General features: G+C 43.2%; 1 protein-coding gene across 4 annotated transcripts in view; it reads left to right on the forward strand.

The window, feature by feature from the left end:
• Psen1 (presenilin 1) overlaps positions 1–19,717 on the forward strand; it is a 43,480-nt gene extending 23,763 nt beyond the window's left edge. For all 4 annotated transcript variants that reach the window (XM_048362699.1, XM_048362702.1, XM_048362701.1 and 1 more), the window contains 7 exons: positions 6,171–6,238; positions 8,728–8,948; positions 12,096–12,194; positions 13,244–13,330; positions 14,475–14,648; positions 16,505–16,623; positions 18,508–19,717. In XM_048362699.1, coding sequence (XP_048218656.1) covers positions 6,171–6,238; positions 8,728–8,948; positions 12,096–12,194; positions 13,244–13,330; positions 14,475–14,648; positions 16,505–16,623; positions 18,508–18,663 — 924 coding nt within the window. In that variant the 3' untranslated portion in view covers positions 18,664–19,717. The remainder of the gene's footprint in view (positions 1–6,170; positions 6,239–8,727; positions 8,949–12,095; positions 12,195–13,243; positions 13,331–14,474; positions 14,649–16,504; positions 16,624–18,507) is intronic.
• The last annotated feature ends 247 nt before the right edge of the window (positions 19,718–19,964 follow it).

The following is a 19,964-nucleotide window of genomic DNA, read 5'->3' on the forward strand; positions in this document are numbered from 1 at the left end:
CTCCTGAGTATTATAGGTGTGAAGTAAAGTGCCTGGCCTTGTTTAATCTTCTTACTAGCTTTATGTAGGTCCTGCTGCTACCCTAGTTTTATAAGTAGGCTACAAAGTCAAGGGCTATACAGTTGGTGTAGGTCAGAAGCCAATGGGTCAGTATGGGGATTTGAGCCCAGAGACTGGTCTGCATGTACACACAGCCATATTTTTAGAACTCCTCTCACATTCATTTCTTGGTGCCCTAAAATGTGCTTTCTCTTTTAGTGCCTCTGTGGAAACAGATCATGTGTGTTTCCAGTATTTCCCTTAGTTATATCTGCTCAACTTTGAACTTACTTATATTGGCATATTGGCTACCAAAATTATATTTCTCTCTCTCTATATATATATATCCTTTTTTTTCCCCAGTCCTGGGACTTGAACTCAGGGCCTGAGCAGTGTCCCTGGCTTCTTTTTGCTCAAGGCTAGCACTCTACCACAGCACCACTTCTGGCTTTTTCTATATATGTGGTGCTGAGGAATCAAACCCAGGGCTTCATGTATGCTAGGCAAGCACTTTACCAGTAGGCCATATTCCCAGGCCCCTTAAAAGATTATATTTCAGTGGAACATCGGTGGCTCACACCTATAATCTTAGCTACTCAGGAGGCTGAGATCTGAGGATGGCAATTCAAAGCCAGCCTGGGCAGGAAAGTCTGTGAGACTCTTACCTCCAGTTAACCACCAGAAAACCAGAAGTTGGTGCTGTGGTTCAAGTGGTAGAGTTGAAGAGCTCAGGGACAGTGCTCAGGCCCAGAGTTCAAGCTCCACTACTGACAACAACAACAAAAAAGACCAAAAAAAATTATACTTCATCTCATGACTTAAGTTTGCATCCTAAAATGCACCTTTTAATTCAGTATTTTTATTCCAGAAGTTCTGCTTTTTAGGCTCCTTGTTATTGTTTTTCTTGGTGTATATGAGCTCTTCTCAGATATTTTCTAGCACAGAAATATAATTGTATTTTCTATCATCCCATTGTCTTGTGGTCTGCTGTGGTAAGACCTTCTAGCTTTTAATTTGGCAGTCATTACCATGGTTTATCTGGCATAATACCCGTAGCTAGTTAATCCGCTACTTTTGCTTGTTCCTCCTGTACAGTTCAGAGGCCTGTCCTTTCTACACGATTTCCACACCTTGATTTCTTACTTCACTGCCTCAACTTTGTCCTCTTCCTTTCAAACACCACAAAAACAAACTGACTCATGGGTCTTACTCTTTAATTGGTAAAGTAGGATCTAGTCACTGTTAAATTGTACACTCACCAGTGTAACTGTACTTTCCCATGCAATCACTTAATAGCTTATTAACAGCACTTCTCATTTGCCTTTTACTTGTATCTAGTAAACTTAAAATACATACCTTTTCAAGACCCAGAGTGGAAGCATATTAAACTACTGATTTTTGTACATAGGTCCCCCTTGTCTATCTCCTTTATTTTGACCTTCTTTCCATCTCAGGTGATTTTGATACTCTTTCTTCAAATCTTTTTTTTCCTTCCCCAGCTGTGGGGCCTGGGTGCTGCCCCTGAGCCTTTGCACTCAAGGCTAGCACTCTGCCACTTTGAGCCACAGCGCCACTTCCTGTTTTCTGGTGGTTAATTGGAGATAAGTTTCATGGACTTTCTGGTCCTGGCTAGCTTTGAATCACAGTGCTTTGAGCTCAGCCTCCTGAGTAGCTAGGATTATAGGTGTGAGGTACCAGCGCCTGACCCCTTCAAATCTTTTTATTTGTGTGCATGTGTGTGCTGATACTGGGGCTTGAATTCAAGACTTTGTGCTCTCACTTGACCAAATCTGGCTCTCTGCCACTTGAGCCATAGCCTTACTTGCAGCTTTTTGTTGGTTAATTAGAGATAAGAGCTTCACATTTTCTGCTGACCTCAATTTGTGATTCTCATATCTCAGCCTCCTGAGTAGGTAGGATTATAAGTGTGTGTGTGTGTTGAGGTCCTGTGTATTTATTTCCCAGTCTTTCTTGTTGTTGTTTCTTTCACACTTTTTCCTTGTCATTTACATGCCATTACTGAGCCTGTCCAGGGAGTTTTGATGCCTCTCTCTCTCTCTCTCTCTCTCTCTCTCAAAAGATAGAGTCTATGTAACCAAGACTGGCCTCAAACTTAGGATCCTCCTGCTCATCCCCACATGCTAGGATTGCAGGTGCATGCTACCACACCTAGCTGTTACTACATTTTTTTTTTGGTTACTACATTTTTTAGCCTTAAATTTTTTATTGGGCTCTTCTTTGTTTTTTTCATCCCCTCAACTGTATTTTCTTCATCTTAAGAGTTTTGTCTTTACTTCTTAAAGCATTTTTATAATCAATAACTGCTTAAAGACTTGACCCAGGTGCGGTGGCCCAAGTTTATAATCCTAGCTACTTGGAAGGTGGAGATTGGTGTATCACAGTTCAAGGCCAGCTCAGGCATAAATGTTTATGGCTGGAAACAGTGGTACATGCCTGTCATTCCAGCAACTAAGTGAAGCACAAGTAAGAGGATCACAGCTCATGCCAGCCTTAGCACAGAGCATGACCCAGTCATAATAACCTCCACATCAGGGACTGATGGAGTGGCTCAAGTGGTAAGAGTGTTTGCTTAGCAATCACAGGTCCCTGAGTTCAAACTCCCATACTGACAAAGAAAAGAACAGACTTAGAAGCTAGGCAGCAGCTACTCACATCTATCTACTTAGGAGGATGAGAGCTAAGGGTTTATGTTTGGAGCCAGTCCAGGCAGACAAACCAAGAGACTCTTAGCTCTAATTAGCCAGGAAAACTGGGAGTAGAGATGTGTCTCAACTGGTAGAGTGCCAGCTGTGAGTGAGAAAGCCAAAGCAAGTGAGAACCAAGATTCTGAGTTCAAACCCTAGTACTGACAAGGAAAAAGGGACGAAAAGACATCGAACATCTAGCGTCTGTCTCACCTTGGCATTCTTGTTGTCTTTTTTTTTTTCATTCAAATTGAATTTTTCCCTTGATATTTATATGCCAAGTAATTTGGATTGTATATTGGGTATTTTAATATTATGTTGTAAAGTCAGTCTAGTTTAAACCTCAAGGCAAACATTGTTTTTGTTTTGTTGGCAGTTGATGTGGTTGGGTTAGGCCACAAGTTTCACCCGGTGAGTTCAGTTTTCTAAGTCTTTGCATTGTTTTTCTAGTCTACATTTGTGCCGCCCTGTAGCTGATACTATTCTTGGAATTCCATTACCAGAGCTTGACTGCTCTGAGGTGCGTAGTTACGTCTCTGCCTGCTCACCTTTAGGTGGATTCACATCTTCATGAACAGCTCGTAAAGATTGCTGTTTTTGCTCAAATCTAGTGGGCACAGCTCTACTTCCATCTTTTTTGGTAGTTTAGTGGAGATGAGTCTCAGTCTCCTGCCCTGGCTAGAACCATGATCCTCAGATCTCAGCCTCCTGAATAAGTAGCTAGGATTATTGTGAGCCGCTGGCATTTTGACTCTATGGGCTTTTTTATTCCATCCCTCCATGCAGAAAGTTGGGCTTGTTTTCCTAGTGGGAGGTCCAAGAGTGAAATAAAGGAAGGGCTGTGCTGCTCTGACCAGAGAGGAAAGTCCCTCTTTTCCTAAATTTTAATCTGCTCAGCTCCACTGCTGCCATTCAGGATTGTTTGGGCCTGAGAGAACAGTGTTTATAGGGGAAATCAATCCACAGCTCTCTTCTGGGGTGCCATTGTCTTGCTAAAGCTGGCTCAGGTGGAATGGATGGAACTGGGAGGTGAACTCATAATCATGTGGTAGTAGACCCCGGCCCTCCTGCCTCTCTCCCTTTCACAATTTTCAGCCAGCTGCAGCATATGTTCATGTTTCCATCCAGGTCTTGTAGCTGCATTCACTGGAGAGACAGTGGAATGTGCCTACTCTGTCATATCTAAAACCTATCTCAGTATATTGGGTCTATCTCTGTGCACCTTTTAGTTATGGTAAATTTGAGACAGTCTAAAATCTGTCCAGCCAGACTTCCATACCTGTTCATTTGATTGTTTTGTAGTTTAATGTTCAAGTCTTAGCAAGCACAGCCTGTTTTATAGAAAAAAGTTGTTGACTTTGACCTGCAGTATAAAGTAAAAGCAGCTTTTGAGCCAGCGATTGAGAAACTTGCCAGGACCTGCTTGGTAAAAAAAAACCCTGAGGATTTCTCAGAGCAGTGTTTGATTGTGCATTGTCTACAAGGAGCACAAGCATCTTAAAACAACACACCATACAAAGGTAGAAACTACAAACATAATTATTTCACATCATTTGTTACAGATAGAACTGTGGCTTAGGGGGGCTGGGGATATGGCCTAGTGGCAAGAGTGCTTGCCTCGTATACATGAGGCCCTGGGTTCAATTCCCCAGCACCACATATACAGAAAATGGCCAGAAGCCAGGGACAGTGCTCAGGCCCTGAGTCCAAGGCCCAGGACTGGCCAAAAATAAAAAATAAAAAAAAATAAAAAGAACTGTGGCTTAGGGCTGGGAATATGGCCTAGTGGTAAGAGTGCTTGCCTCGTATACCTGAAGCCCTGGGTTCGATTCCTCAGCATCATGTATATAGAAAAGGCTGGAAGTGGCGCTGTAGCTCAAGTGGTAGAATGCTAGCCTTGAGCAAAAAAGAAGCCAGGGACAGCAATCAGGCCCTGAGTCCAAGCCCCAGGACTGGCAAAAAAAATAGAACTGTGACTTAATTCAATTCACATGATTTCTGACCTGGACAGTTCAGGAGTAGAGAAGGTCCTCACTGGTGGGCACTGAAATAGGGCTCTCTGTTTAACAACTTCAGCACAGGAAAGCTCAACTAGGGATTTGCAACATAAGAGTTTATCACCTTTTTTCCTAGAAAGGAAGAGTGTTAATCATCACTAGAAAACATGTTCTTACTTATTACAGAAATACTATAAAATTCCTTTATTGAAAATGTTATTTTAAAGTTTATGTGTCATCTCTAATTTCTCTTAATAATTTGTTATTTAAGGATATATACTTTTATTTTTGAAAATTACATCTCAGTCAGGAGCTGGTGGCACATCCCTGTAATCCTAACTACTCTGGAAGTTGAGATCTGAGGATTGAAGTTCAAAGCCAGGCTGGGCAGGAAACTCCATGAGCCTCTTACCTCCAATTAAGCACCAAAAAGTGATGACGGAGCTATGGCTCAAATGATAGTGTTAGCCTTGAGCACAAAAGCTCAGAGATGGTATCCAAGCAAGGAATTCAAGTTCCAGGACTGGTACACATACACACAAAAGCAAAATATGAGGTATAACTCAGTAGAGTGCTTCCTTAACATGCAACGGACCCTGCATTTAATCTTTGGCACAGTCCTCCATCCGTATATGCATGCCTATTGGGGGGCTTGAACTCAGTGCCTGAATACAGTCCCCTGAGCTTTTGTGCTCAGGGGTAGTGTTCTCCTACTTGAGCCACAGCTCTACTTCAGCTTTATTGGTGATTAATTGGAGGTAAGAATCTTGGGGATTTTCCTGCCCCAGCTGGCTTCAAACTGTAATCCTCAGATCTCAGCTTCCTGAGTAGCTAGCATTAGCGACATGAGCCACTGGCACCTAGTACACACTGTGTTTTTTTGTTTTGTTTTGATTTTTGTTGGTTGTGGGGCTTGAATTCTGGGCCTGAGCACTGTCTCTGAGCTCTTCAGCTCAAGGCTAGTGCTCTACCACTTGAGCCACAAGTGCCACTTTGGTTTTCTGGTTGTTAATTGGAGATAAGAGTCTCACAGACTTTCCTGCCCAGCCTGCTTCAGACTGTCATCCTCAAGTCTCAGCCTCCCGAGTGGCTAGGATTACAGGCACAATCCACCAAAGCCTGGCCCACACACTGGTTTTGTTTTTGTTTGGAAAAGTCCAAGGGCTTGAACTCAGGGCCTGGGCACTGTCCCTGAGATTCTTTTGCCCAAGGCTAGGACTCTGCCACTTGAGCCACAGCACCACTTCTGGCTTTTTCTGTGTATGTGGTGCTGAGGAATCAAACCCAGGGCTTCATGCATGCTAGGCAAGCATTCTACCACTAAGCCACATTCCCAGTCCCCCCCCCCCCCTCTTTCCGAAGTAAGAAATGCACACTCTTCAAAGAGCTATGGGATCTGTGAATTATATTGAAATGCTTTCTTTTCTAGGTCATCCATGCCTGGCTGATTGTTTCATCTCTATTGTTGCTGTTTTTTTTTTCATTCATTTACCTGGGGTAAGTAATAAACACTTTAGTATTACTTTTCAGATACTAACTCCAGGTCTCATTACTTTACTCAAAGCCATGTACCAATGATAAGTTACTCTTAGGTTAAGAGCATTTCCACACATATGTCATACTTAATGTATTAAAAATGAGTATTATTGATAGACATATTCTTTTCTTGTTCCTTGCTTTTAAGAAATAGAAGTGGAAGAATTCACAACCACAATTAATTTTCAGCCTGACTCTATCATACAACTTAAAATCTGTGAATCGATGTTTAAAAAAGATTTCAAAGGCTGGGAATATAGCCTAGTGGCAAGAGTGCTTGTCTCGTATACATGAACCCCTAGGTTCGATTCCCCAGCACCACATATATGCAAAAGGCCAGAAGTGGCACTGTGGCTCAAGTTGGCAGAGTGCTAGCCTTGAGCAAAAAGAAGCCAGGGACAGTGCTCAGGCCCTGAGTTCAAGCCCCAGGACTGGCAAAAAACAAAAGGATTTAGATAAGAATTAATTTTTAAACTTTCCTTTTTTCAGTTGGTTTTTCTCTTTAAAGTGACTCTGGTCACTGGCTGGAGCATTTGTTATCCTGGTAACAATTGGCAGCATGGCATACCTGTAGTACACTTTATGATATTAAGCAAGGTTTTTATTCTAAAACAGAATAAAACAATTGAAGAAAAACCAAACAGGAAAATGTAATCACATATGAAGTTGCCCATGTAAAGAAGGATAAGGCATCCATAAGTTCCAAAGCTAGCTGGCTTCAGGCTGGCATTTAGGACAGTAGACACAAGCTAGGCACTAGGGCTCATGCCTATAATCCTGGCTACTCGGGAGGCTGGGATTTAAGAATCCAGGTTCAAAGCCAGCCTAGGTAAACACATACAAAAAACTTTGATTTCCAATTAACTAGCAAAAAGTGCCAGAGCTATAAGTGTGGCTCAAGTTCATGAAGTGACAGCTGTGAGCAAAAAGGCCAGTAATTAAAAATAAAGTATTGGCTGGGAATATGGCCTAGGGGCAAGAGAGCTTGCCTCATATACATGAAACCCTGGGTTCGATTCCCCAACACCACAAATATAGAAAACGGCCACAAGTGGTACTGTGGCTCAAGTGGCAGAGTGCTAGCCTTGAGCAAAAAGAAGCCAGGGACAGTGCTCAGGCCCTGAGTCCAAGGGCCACAACTGGCCAAAATAAATAAAGTATTAACATAGCTCCTCTGTAAGAATACACAGTAATGATGCAGAGGAATACAGTGCATTCCTCTAGAGAGGCAAAATGGGAAGGGAAACTTCTCATTGTATCCTGTGAATTTTCTATCTAATTCATGTATTAGCTATTTAAAGATTGCTGTTTCAACTGGGTGCTGGTGGCTCGCACCTGTAATCCTATCTACTCAGGAGCCTAAGAACTGAAGATCATGGTTTGAAGCCAGCCTGGGCTAGAAACTCCATGGGACTCTTATCTCCAGTTAATTACAGAAAAAGCCAGAAGCGGTATTGTAGCCCAAGTGGTAGAGTGCTGGCCTTGAGCAAAAAGGAGCCCAGGGACAGTGTCTAAGCTCAGAGTTTAAGCCCCAGGACTGGCAAAAAAAAAAAAAAAATAGATTGGTGTTTCATTTTGTTTTGCTTTATTTGAGTGTGGGGATTTCCAAGTGCTTAGTGCATGTAGCAATATAATTAAATAATTAAATTGCAGCATTTAATTTGGAATTTCAAAGTGGGAGAAGAATCCTCTTCTTAAATAATCCTTATAACTGTTTATTTTTAAACATTTTCTTTCTCAACTACCCATGGCATCCTCCATAGTTATATAATATTGCTTTTGTTTTTCACTAGAGAAAGTGCTAACCACTCCTATAATCGCATCTGTTTAGGAGCCAGAGATAGGAAGATGGCAAAGTGATGACACCCCTAGCAAAAGCACAAACCCTTATCTGAAAAACAAAGCACAGGTCTGGACTCATGTGTCAAGTGGTAGTACAATTAATTGCCTAGCCAGCATAAGACCCTGAGTTCAAATTCCAGTAACCCCACCCCCACCCCCCACACAGAGCTAAGCAAGTTGAATTCTGGTAGCTCAAACCTGTAATCCTGTAATGCTGGCTACTCAGAAGGCTGAGATCTGAGGATTACATTTTAAAACCATGGCAACTCGCATCTCCAACTAACCAGCAAAAAGCCAGAAGTGGAGGCCTGGCTCAAGTGGCAGAGCATCAGCCTTCAGTGAAAAAGACAAACAAGAGCATCAAGTCCAAGAGTTCAAGCTCCGGGAAGTGGTGCTGTGGCTCAAGTGGTAGAGTACTTGCCTTGAGCAAAAAGAAACTCAAGAAACTCAGGGACAGTGCCCAGATGCTGAGTTCAAGCCCACAACTGGCCCAAAAAGTAAAGAAAAGAAAAATGTTGGGCAAATGGTACAGTCCCTGGAGGGCCTGGTGCCTGTGGGAAGGTGGAAGGAGTTGTAATCACGTTCATTTTCCCTTTTCTTCCTTTTAGGGAAGTGTTTAAGACATACAATGTGGCAGTGGACTACATCACAGTCGCGCTCCTGATCTGGAATTTTGGTGTGGTGGGAATGATTTCCATTCACTGGAAAGGTCCACTGCGGCTGCAGCAGGCCTATCTCATCATGATCAGTGCGCTCATGGCCCTGGTGTTCATCAAGTACCTCCCTGAGTGGACTGCGTGGCTCATCTTGGCTGTGATCTCTGTATATGGTAAAACCCAAGACCCCTGTCTGTCACAACGTGTCGTCTCCTCACTTCTGGTCATTTAAAAAAGACCTTTGTGTGTATCTATCTGGTATTCTGAATCCCTGAGGTTGAGGTCTTTACAATGTTTTATTACTGCTGTGGATTTCTGCCTCAAGACCTAGATTCAACACCCATCTCTTAGCATGCAAGAGGCCCTAGGTTTGATCCCAAGCACTACTGAAAAAAAGACTAACAAAAATTCTCTGCCATCAACAGTTTGTGAATTTTAGGGAAGTAATTAGCTTTGGGGCCTTCAGTTTCCTCATTTGTGGGGTTTTGTTTTGGTTTTGTTCTTTGATATTACTGGAGTTTGAACTGGGGGCCTTGTACTTGCTGGGCATGTGCTCTACTATTGGAGCCATACTGCTAATCCTTTTTTACTTTAGGTTTTTGTTTTTGTTTTTGTTTTTTTGCCAGTCCTGGGGCTTGGACTTAGGGCCTGAGCACTGTCCCTGGCTTCTTTTTGCTCAAGGTTAGCACTCTACCACTAGAAGCCAGAGCACCACTTCTGGCTTTTTCTATATATGTGGTGCTAATGAATTGAACCCAGGGCCTCATGCATGCTAGGCAAGCACTCTGCCACTAAAACACATTCCCAGCCCACTTTAGATATTCTTTTTTTGGATAGAATCTTTCATTTCTGCCTGGGTAGCATCAGACTGTAATTCTCCAACCTATGCACACTACCACAGCAGGCTTATTGGTTAAAATGAAGTCTTAATAACTTTTTGCCCAGGCTGGCCTCCAACCACACCCTTCTGATCTCTACCTCCCTAGTAGCTAGAATTATAGACTTGAGACACTATATGGTTCATTTCCTCATTTGTAAATAGAGAACCAAACGAATTGTAAGTGTTCAGAGAATTGAATATATGTTGAGAAGTACTAGTAGAGTTCCTGACACAAAATCTTCAATTCAGTTTTATGTGTATGTACACGCTGATCCTAGGGCTTGAACTCAGGGCCTGGGCACCTGTCCCAGAACTTATTTTTATTTGCTCAAGGTTGGTGCTCTGTCACTTAAGCTACAACTCTGCTTCTGGCTTTTTGGTGGTTCATTGTAGATAAGAGTCTCACCAACTTTCCTGCCCAGACTGGCTTTGAACCACAGTTTCCAGATGCCTGTTATTTCAGCATTCAGGAAGTAGAGGCCTGAGGACTGAGGTCTTACTATTCTAAAAATAAATAAATAAATAAGAGAGTTCTGAGCATCAGATTTTTATCTCTGAAATGGTCACAATTACTGTTTTCCTTATTTGAAGTGAGATCTAATGGAGGTCTGTGGATATAATAATAAACAGGGGCAGAGAGGAGGTCCCTTCCCCCAAAACAAAAACCTTTCACTTCCATGGTAAAAGCAAATCTTTAAAAAAATTTAAACTGGGGCTGGGAATATGGCCTAGTGGCAAGAGTGCTTGACTCGTATACATGAAGCCCTGGGTTTGATTCCCCAGCACCACATATACAGAAAATGGCCAGAGGGGGCGCTGTGGCTCAAGTGACAGAGCAAAGAGAAGCCAGGGACAGTGCTCAGGCCCTGAGTCCAAGGCCCAGGACTGGCAAAAAAAAAAAAGTAAAAAAATTTAAACTTACTTGAAAATGTTAGAGTCAAGATCTTTATCAACTGTGTGGGTCCTTAAGTCAGAACATACACCAGCCAAGGAGCCCTTGCCTCACAAGAAAGCTAGAAAGACATTTGTTTTTAGGTCAGTCAGTGGCCTTTATGTTGTAAAGACCATGGTGGCTTATCCTATTCAGATACTTACTGAAGGGTGTGTGACCCACAGTATGAGACCTTGCCATCTCCATTTGATTGACAGAAGGCCTAGGGAAATCAAATAGAGCTGGCTCAGTTCAATGACAGTTCTGTGCCAGGCATAGTACTGCATGCCTACAGTCCCATCTGCTCAGCCTGAGGCAGGAGGATCATTTGAGCTGTGAGATCAAGGTGAGCCTCCATAACACAACAAGATCCCATCTCAAAAACTTGAGCTGGAGATGTAGGCAGAACTCTTTCTTGCCTGGCACTCAAGAGGACCTGGTTTCTTTCACTCCTCAGCAAAACACACACACTCATACTCCCTCCCCATCTCCTGAAGATGGAAAGCTTGAGACCCAGACTCTCTTCACTTACTCGCTTTGTGACCATAATTTATTTAAACCTGAAGTGTCAGTTACTGCAAATGGAAATTATAAATGTTAGCTGTCTTTGAAAATATAAAATCCTGTGAATAAAGTAGTTGCTGCTTATTTCTGCTAGGACATTTGCAGTTTATACAGCTAAATTTCTCACACAAGCTCATTGTAGTTTGATAGGATCTGAATGCTTTCCAATGTTCTTTCCACTGTATTACATTATTTCTGCCATTGACGCTTCTTAATTTTCATTCACTTTAATTACTCTAAAAATAACTTGAATTTTTTCATTTCAAAATTCTATAAGGGGAAGTATGTCATAACAACCAAAATAATTACAGGATATGGCAGCTTCAAACAAGCTGAAGATCTCATTATTTCAGATTAAAACAAATCCCTTTCCCTTGTGTGGTTTCACCTCAGGGCAGACATCCTACCACTGAGCCACTGAGACATAGTCCCAAACCCTTTTTGTTGTGTCTCTGTGTGTGTGTGAGAGAGAGAGAGAAAGAGAGAAAGAAAGAAAGAGAGAGAGTGCATGTGTACATGTGTGCATTTGCTGCTACTGGAGTTTGAACTCAAGACCTCAAACCTTTATTTTTTCATTCATAGCCGGTGTTCTGCCACTTGAGCTGTGCCTCCAATCTGGCTTTTTTGATGGTTAATTGGAGATAGAATCTTTCAAACTGTGATCCTCAAATCTCAACCTTCTGAGTAGCTAGGATTACAGGCATGCCCCACCGGCACCCAGCATTACTATCTTTTGTATATTGTAAACATATGAAATTTTATTTAGGATTCAAGTTGATTTTTCTCCTACCAGTTCACTGCCCATTATTTCATATTCATTCAATATCATTTTTGTACAAGCAAAAACCCTGAATCCTTTTCCTCCAGTTAATCCTTCCATACCACAACCATTTAGACAATATAATACATTTGATCAGATGTCACTTTTTGTTTTTCTCTTTCTAGATTTAGTGGCTGTTTTATGCCCCAAAGGTCCACTTCGTATGCTGGTTGAAACAGCTCAAGAGAGAAATGAAACTCTCTTTCCAGCGCTCATTTATTCCTGTAAGTATTTCAGAATAGTATTGAATTAATACATTCAGTTTTTCAGAATCTTTTGAAGTCAAAGAGAATCTTGTGTGGTTTTGAATATACATTTAAATGTGGTTAAGAATACTTAAGGCCAGAAGTGGTGCTGTGGCTCAAGTGGTAGAACAGTAGCCTTGAGCAAAAAAAAGTTTATGGACAGCACCCAGGCCCTGAGTTCAAGCCCCAGGACCGGCAAAAAAAACAAGCCAGTCCTGGGGCTTGAACTCAGGACCTGAGCACCATCCCTGGCTTCCTAATGCTCAAAGCTAGCACTCTACCACTTGAGCCACAGTGCCACTTCCAGCTTTAATTTTATTCAGTTTATGTGGGTTCTGAGGAATCAAACCAAGGGCTTCATGCATGCTAGGCAAGCACTCTACCACTAAGCCACATTCCTAGCCCCAACAAGTCAGTCTTGGAAGTGGCACTGTGGCAGAGCCCAGACACTTGAGTTCAAGCCCCACCAACAACAACCAAAAACAAAAGGCTAGGCGCCAGTAGCTCAGGCCTGTAATCCTAGCTACTCAGGAGGCCAAGCTCTGAGTATCTTGGTTCAAAGCCAGCCTTGTTACTGCCAGCCTTGGCAGCAAAGTTTGTGAAACTCTTTTTTTTTTTCCCCAGTCCTGGGCTTGGACTCAGGGCCTGAGCACTGTCCCTGGCTTGTTTTGCTCAAGGCTAGCACTCTGCCACTTGAGCCACAGCACCATTTCTGGCCATTTTCTATATATGTGGTGCTGGGGAATCAAACCCAGGGCCTCATGTATACGAGGCAAGCACTCTTGCCACTAGGCCATATTCCCAGCCCCTTGTGAAACTCTTATCTCCAAATAACCACCAGAAAACTGGAAGTAGTGCTGTGGTTCACTGTGGTAGTGCTCTAGTCTTGAGCAAAAAGAACTCCGAATGCTTAAGGCAGCATTGCAGAGATTGCTGGTTTCTATAGAGAAGTAAGGCCTACTATGAGCTTATGCAGTTCCTTCTGTGTTTCTGCTTCTCACCTGCTGGAATTTTGTCTTTCTCTATAGCTACAATGGTGTGGTTGGTGAATATGGCCGAAGGAGACCCAGAAGCCCAAAGAAGAGTGTCCAAAAACTCCAAATACAACACGCAGAGTAGGTAGCTTTTTTTCGGGAGTTTTTGTTTTGCATGGTCATTGCCATCTTATAGCTTCTTTCTTTGGTCTTAGATGCTTTTGAGAATCTCCTAAAAGAGCTGTGATAATCTCCAGTAAACAGACAAATACTTAAGGATCTCAGGGACTCCATATATATCTATATCTATACCTACCCATCTACACACACACACACACACACACACACACACACACACACACACACACACGAGGTGCACATAAAGTAACATGTTGAGTTGAAACCCTTTAGTACAACTAGACAGGTGCCAGTGGCTATCAACTTAGCTACTCAGGAGGTTGAAGTCTAGCTTATCTACAATAAAACAAGTACAGCACAGTAGTAAACCATTTGCCTAGCATTTATGAAGGCTCTAAGTTCAATGTCTGCCATAAAGAGGAGAGAGGAAAAGGAGAATGGTGAGCTTCATTTATATATTTTTAAATATTTTTCATGTATGAAAACCTCTCAAGCTTTATACTATTATTATCCAGTCAGATTGAGTTACTAAAGCCAGTGATGAGTACCATTTAGCTACAAAGAACTTGCAAACTGAAGTCAGTTGCCATAAACCTGGAAGAAATGTGTTCTGGGTGGGACAAGAAGACACCCAGAAGGGGAAGGCATTTGTAGGACTGGTTAATCCTGACTCACTGCTGCTCATGCTCATGATGGTGCAGTTACAAGAATCGTATCGGGAGTTGGTAACATACAAGGGAAGTGACTGTTGGTTTCTTCCTTGGAAAGTGGAAAGAAAGAGAAAAATGTTTCAGATTCCAGCAGACTTTGCTCAACACCCACTGGCTGGTACCAGGTGGCAGCCCCTCGGGCACAGGGCTTTCCATGGGAAGAGGAATGGAGAAATCATCATGCTTGACTTGGCTTGACCAGTGCCATGGGTGAGGGGTGGAAGCCAAGTGAAGCAGCGCTGTGCTGTGTGCTTCTCACCGGGGAGTGGCAGCAAGGCAGGCGGGCTGCGGGGGTGCGCTGGCCCTGCTTGGTGGTGAAGGAGCCGGCCACCCTAACCACCATGACCTCGGGTTGTCACTCTCTCCACTTGATTTCCTTGAAGATATAAGGAAATCATTCTAGATATTAGAGCTGTACTTTCTTCTTTTTCTTAAAGGCACAGAAAGGGAGGCACAGGAGGCTAGTTCAGAGAACGATGATGGCGGCTTCAGTGAGGAGTGGGAAGCCCAGAGGGACAGCCATCTAGGGCCTCATCGCTCTACATCCGAGACGCGCGCTGCCGTCCAGGAGCTTTCCAGCAGCATCCTAACCAGCGAAGATCCAGAGGAGAGTATGTACATTTCTCTACCTTGCCAGGCCGTGGGTCCCTTCAGGTAGTGGCTTTATCAAATCTTAAGAATGAAATGAATACTGTGATAGATGAATTGACACAGTGCTAAACAACACTATAGCTTTTACTGCGAAATAGTTAAGACTGCTAATAGACCAAGTTCTGCCTTTTAGTTTTTTATATTTATCTTTTACAACTTGATTGTTGGCATTTATTTTATAAAGTAGAACATTTTTATGCCAGTAAGATAGAATGTTGTACCATTTGTTAATTATGGCCTAGTGGCAAAGTGCTCGTTTCATATACATGAAGCCCTGGGTTCGATTCCTCAGCACCACATATATAGAAACAGCCAGAAGTGGCGCTCTGGCTCAAGTGGCAGACTGCTAGCCTTGAGCAAAAAGAAGCCAGGGACAGTGCTCAGGCCCTGAGTTCAAGGCCCAGGACTGGCCAAAAAAAAAAAAAAAAAAAAAGAAACACCTAGATTGTTTAGCGTCTTTGGTCATTCATCACTGGGCCTTCACATTATCCTTCAGCTTGAGCAGAGGATTTGTATAGCCTTCCCTAAATCTTCCAAGCCAAGCGTTCCTCAACACATCCCTGACTTTGGTGCTTTTCTGAGCTTTGCAGCTGTCACAGCCAGCTTCAGTGGTGACTTGAATGTTCTAGGCAGCTAGATGCCAGTGTCTGTGCTTTTATGCTGGTCTGTTTGCCACTGCTGGTTTCTTGTCTACCCTCAAATTGACCTAAGAGTTAGGTCACCCCTCCTGTCCTGCTCCTCTTTCCTTTTTGACCACAGTCACAGCATAATTCTTTAGTTATGCCTTTAACTTGCAGATTTCCTCTCTTTACTTCTTCCATGTCTCTTCTTTGATAGTCCTGGAGCTTGAACTCTAGGCTTGAGCACTGTCCTTAAGTTTTGTGCTCAAAGCCAGCACTCTACTTCTGCCACAGCTCTATTTCTGCCTTTTTGTGCTTACTTGGAGATGAGTCTCATGGACTTTCCTGCCCAGGCCGGCTTCAAAACCCAGTCCTCAGATCTCATCTTCCTGAGTGACGAGGATTACAGGTGTGAGCCCCTGGCATCAGCTAACTTTTCATTTTTTAAAAGGAAAGCCCAATCATTGCCCTCTGATAACTTCACATCAGTATTTTCTTTATCTGGGCTAATAACTGACATTCTCACTAGCATAATAGGTGAATTTTATAAAGTTATAGCTCATTCAGGCTGCTCAGGGGCTTTATAAGGATGTAGTTGTACAGATGCTTGATAGAGTAAACTAGGAACTCAGTGACAAGTATGGTTTGTTGTAATTGTTATGGTACATAACAGCAGCAACTATTGAGATGCCATAAGACCTTAGACCCTTGTGGAAAACCAAAAATGTGGACCCTCAGCCCCCAGCTCTGCATGTCAGGGGTGCTTTCTCTTTCTCTGCTATTCGCCTTTTCTCTGCTTCTCCCTATTTTATTGTTTCACTAATAACTGTTGGTTTCTTTAGAAATATACAAAGAACAAAACTTAACTCATTGTTAATTCGGTATAGGATTATATTTTATTTTTCAGTATTTTTTTTTAACTGAGACTCAAACTTGTTATCTGACAATTTTGTTCATTGGCCGGCACTCTTACCACCTGAGCCACACCTCCAAACCCTCTTGTTTCTTGATATGGGGTCTTGCTGTGTTGCTGAAGGTGGTCTTGAACTTGTGGCTCCAGCATTGCTCCTGCCTCAGCCTCCTAAATAGCTATTACTACAGGTTGTACCACTGTGCCCCACTCTGTAATATTTTTGGATTATGAACTCTTAGCAAAGAATGACAGACTTTTACATTCATAATTTTCTTCCTTTTAGGGGGAGTAAAACTTGGGCTGGGAGATTTCATTTTCTACAGTGTTCTGGTTGGCAAAGCCTCAGCGACCGCCAGCGGAGACTGGAACACAACCATTGCCTGTTTTGTAGCCATATTAATTGTGAGTATCCACTACAAAAGAATGTGTCAGGACTTATGTCTCAGTTCTGAGTTTCTCTGCATCTTTAAAGCAGTTTGCCTTTGGGGCTGGGAATATAGCCTAGTGGCATGAGTGCTTGCTTCATATACACGAAACCCTGGGTTCGATTCCTCAGCACCACATATATAGAATAGGCCAGAAGTGGTGCTGTGGCTCAAGTGATAGAGTGCTAGCCTTGAGCAAAAAGAAGCCAGGGACAGTGCTCAGGCCCTGAGTCCAAGGCCCAGGACTGGCAAAAGGAAAAAAAAAAAAAAGCAGTTTGCCTTTGACTCCAAGTGGGCTGAGAGCTCCAGTCACCTGAGAAGGGAACTTTAAAAAACGCAGATAACTAGACCTTTCCTGAGTGACTGTGCACTGCACCACACACTAGTCACCTGGGAGCTGTCACACTGTGTGCTCAGCTGTGAGTTAGTATACTTAATTTGTTTGTGTAGTTCTCAAGAGTACTTCTGACTAGGAGCCTTTCCTGGAGCCCCGCAGCAGAGATACATAGGAAGTTTGCAGCCTAGAACTGAGTCTGAAAGGGGTCGGCAGGGATTCGACCCTGACTGACATGGCAAGGTTGGGGATTTAGCAGCACCAGGGTTACTTTAAGCAGCAAGCCCACTGAGAGACACTGGTCATGTGGGACCCATGCGTGAGGCCCAGGAATCCACACCTGTGATACAAGTAAATAGTGCACAAACTATTCCATATTGCTCACTCTACTCAAGATGGGTGCTGTTCATGCATACCACATGAGTGAAGGTAGATGAGTTTAGGTAAGGGCCTTGGCGTATATATTTATTTGGTGCCTGTATATATGACTTACCATAAATACAATTTGCATGCACTTTATTTCTCTTTTGAGGTGAATTTTTTCGCTTGGAAAGCATTCATTGGCTGTGTTATATTTCGTTGTTTTTTATGGGGGTAGGTGCTGAGGACTTAGGCCTAAGGTCTACCATTGAGCCATGTGTTACATCTGTGAAGAAGAGCGTTTTTGATTCTGAATCTGAAGTAGAGGCCAACCTCCAGTCTTTACAGCTAGTGTCTCAGTGATTAAGGCATGGTATTAAAATGAACTATATTATATACTTCTGTGTTTACAAGAAAGCAGTATATACTTCCCACATACCAGCTTTTCTTATCAGTTTTTGTGAGCATTTCTTTGTCCCCCCCAAAGCATAAAGTATGTTCTCTGCTCCTGGGGTTTTTGTTATTGTTGGTCTTGGGGCTTTTCACTCAAGTCTAGCACTTTCCCACTTGAGCCACATCTCCACTTCTGTTTTTTTTTGAAGTCTCATGGACTTTCTTGCCCTGGTGACTTCAAACCATGATCCTCAGATCTCAGCCTCCTGAGTAGCTAGGATTACAGGCATGAGCCTCCGGCTCCTGGCTGCTCCTGGGATTTTAACCAGTCAAACCCAAATCACTCAGAGATCTACTATCTACAGAACTTATAGGGCTTTTTTTTTCCCAAAAAATAATTTTCTTTTCTTTCAGATTCTATTTCTTTTGAGACTGGAATACCAACAATGTGTGTGTATGCATAATGAGCTCTGTAGTTGAAGGAAAGTAAATGTGGTCTCCTTTTTATCAAGAAACTACATAAGCCAGATATAGTGTTGCACACTTTTTCCTCCTCCTCTTTAGTAAGCTGTCACTACAGCTATGCATAATGAGAACTGGCTGTGGGAGCTACTTTTTTTTTCCTCTCTCTATAGCTGTGCTTCTTGATTTAATGAAATGTCAATTTAACTCCAAGGGATAGCATTCATTTAACCAAGATTTGTTACTGAGTTGTTTTGCGGGGATGCTTGTATACCTCAAGTGAGCATGTGTCTTTTCCCATCTCCTCCGCAGGGTCTGTGCCTTACATTACTACTCCTCGCCATTTTCAAGAAAGCATTGCCAGCTCTTCCCATCTCCATCACCTTTGGGCTTGTTTTCTACTTTGCCACAGATTACCTTGTACAGCCCTTTATGGACCAGTTAGCATTCCATCAATTTTATATCTAGCATATTTGCGATCAGAATCCCATGAATGTTTCTGCTTTGACTGTAATAAAATCTGGGGAAGACCATGGTGATTTTTTGGCATCCCCGGTCTAACAAAGTCAAGATTCCCAGCTGGACTTGTGCATCTTCCTTCCAACTTTTCCCGGCCACCTGCACAATTGGACATTGGAAGGAGGTGTCACGGACAACGGTTTTCAACATCTTTGATGGCCGTGGACTCTGTCCCTTGGTGCACAACTACCAGGTTTGAGGGACAGGGTTGACAGGGAAGCACGATGGGCTAAGAAGCTGCTGAGCCCCCTCAGCAGCGCACCCCTTGTCTCCAGGGCTTCTGCCAGCCGCGCACTCTCAGGACTCCCACTCCCAAGAGGATGAACGAGCAGTTTAAAGCCAGCAGGACGCTTCACCTTGAACGGCACCCCGGACATCCAGCTAGGAAATGCAGATGCATTGGATTCTGAAGCTCTCTAGGAGGTGTGTGAGGAGCGGGCACCAGCAGCCCAGTGGCACGGCGGCTCAGGCATCCACCTCCAGACTAGTGCTGCACACATGACATTTTTCAATAAGACTTCTCCACCCTCCTTCCCCACTCTGAGTCCCATCCAAAGTACAGGTTGATTCTTGAGTATTGAAGCTCGGTACCCTCTGTGGTAGCTGTTTGAACTTATTTGGGGCAGCTGTATCCTGAAAGTCTTCACCTGGGGTTCCAAATGTAGTAATTTCCAGAACTAATGGAACTATCACTCAGCAACTCCCTGTCATCCTTAAGTAAATTCTGGATTTTCCACCAAATTCCTAATCTGAAGACATTCGTCAGTTCCCCTGCCCAGATGCCCTCTCTGCTCCCGTCCTTCCCATCAGCCCCACGGCAGTTGTCTTCGGCATGTTGAGGCGGCTCTGTCATGGGGCAGGTGTCGCGTACCCCGTGGTCCCCCACAGTCCAGAGCTGCCCTCTCCTGTGATGCAGCGAACGGCCTCACTGTCATAACACTTTCCACAAATAAGATGTGTGGCCAAAGACAATTAAAGAAGAATAAAGTGGCTGTGAAGTGCTTTCTCGCCTGGTTTTTCTTCCATTACTTTTTGTCTCCAACCATAGGGCAGGATTTGAATTAGGAGCCAGGGGTATAGTGCAGTGGCTGAGCCCTTTGCCTGACACTGCAAAACAAAATGGCAACAGCGTTTAAATTAATAGCCCAATGCTGGTGTTTTGTGTTTATGATTCTATTTTATCAGCACACATCAGCATTTGAAGCAAGCCATTGTATTTGGTGGCGGGCGTTCTCCCCATGGAGAAGCTG

Source organism: Perognathus longimembris, chromosome 14 (genome assembly GCF_023159225.1).
Source record: "Perognathus longimembris pacificus isolate PPM17 chromosome 14, ASM2315922v1, whole genome shotgun sequence".
NCBI lineage: Eukaryota > Metazoa > Chordata > Mammalia > Rodentia > Heteromyidae > Perognathus > Perognathus longimembris.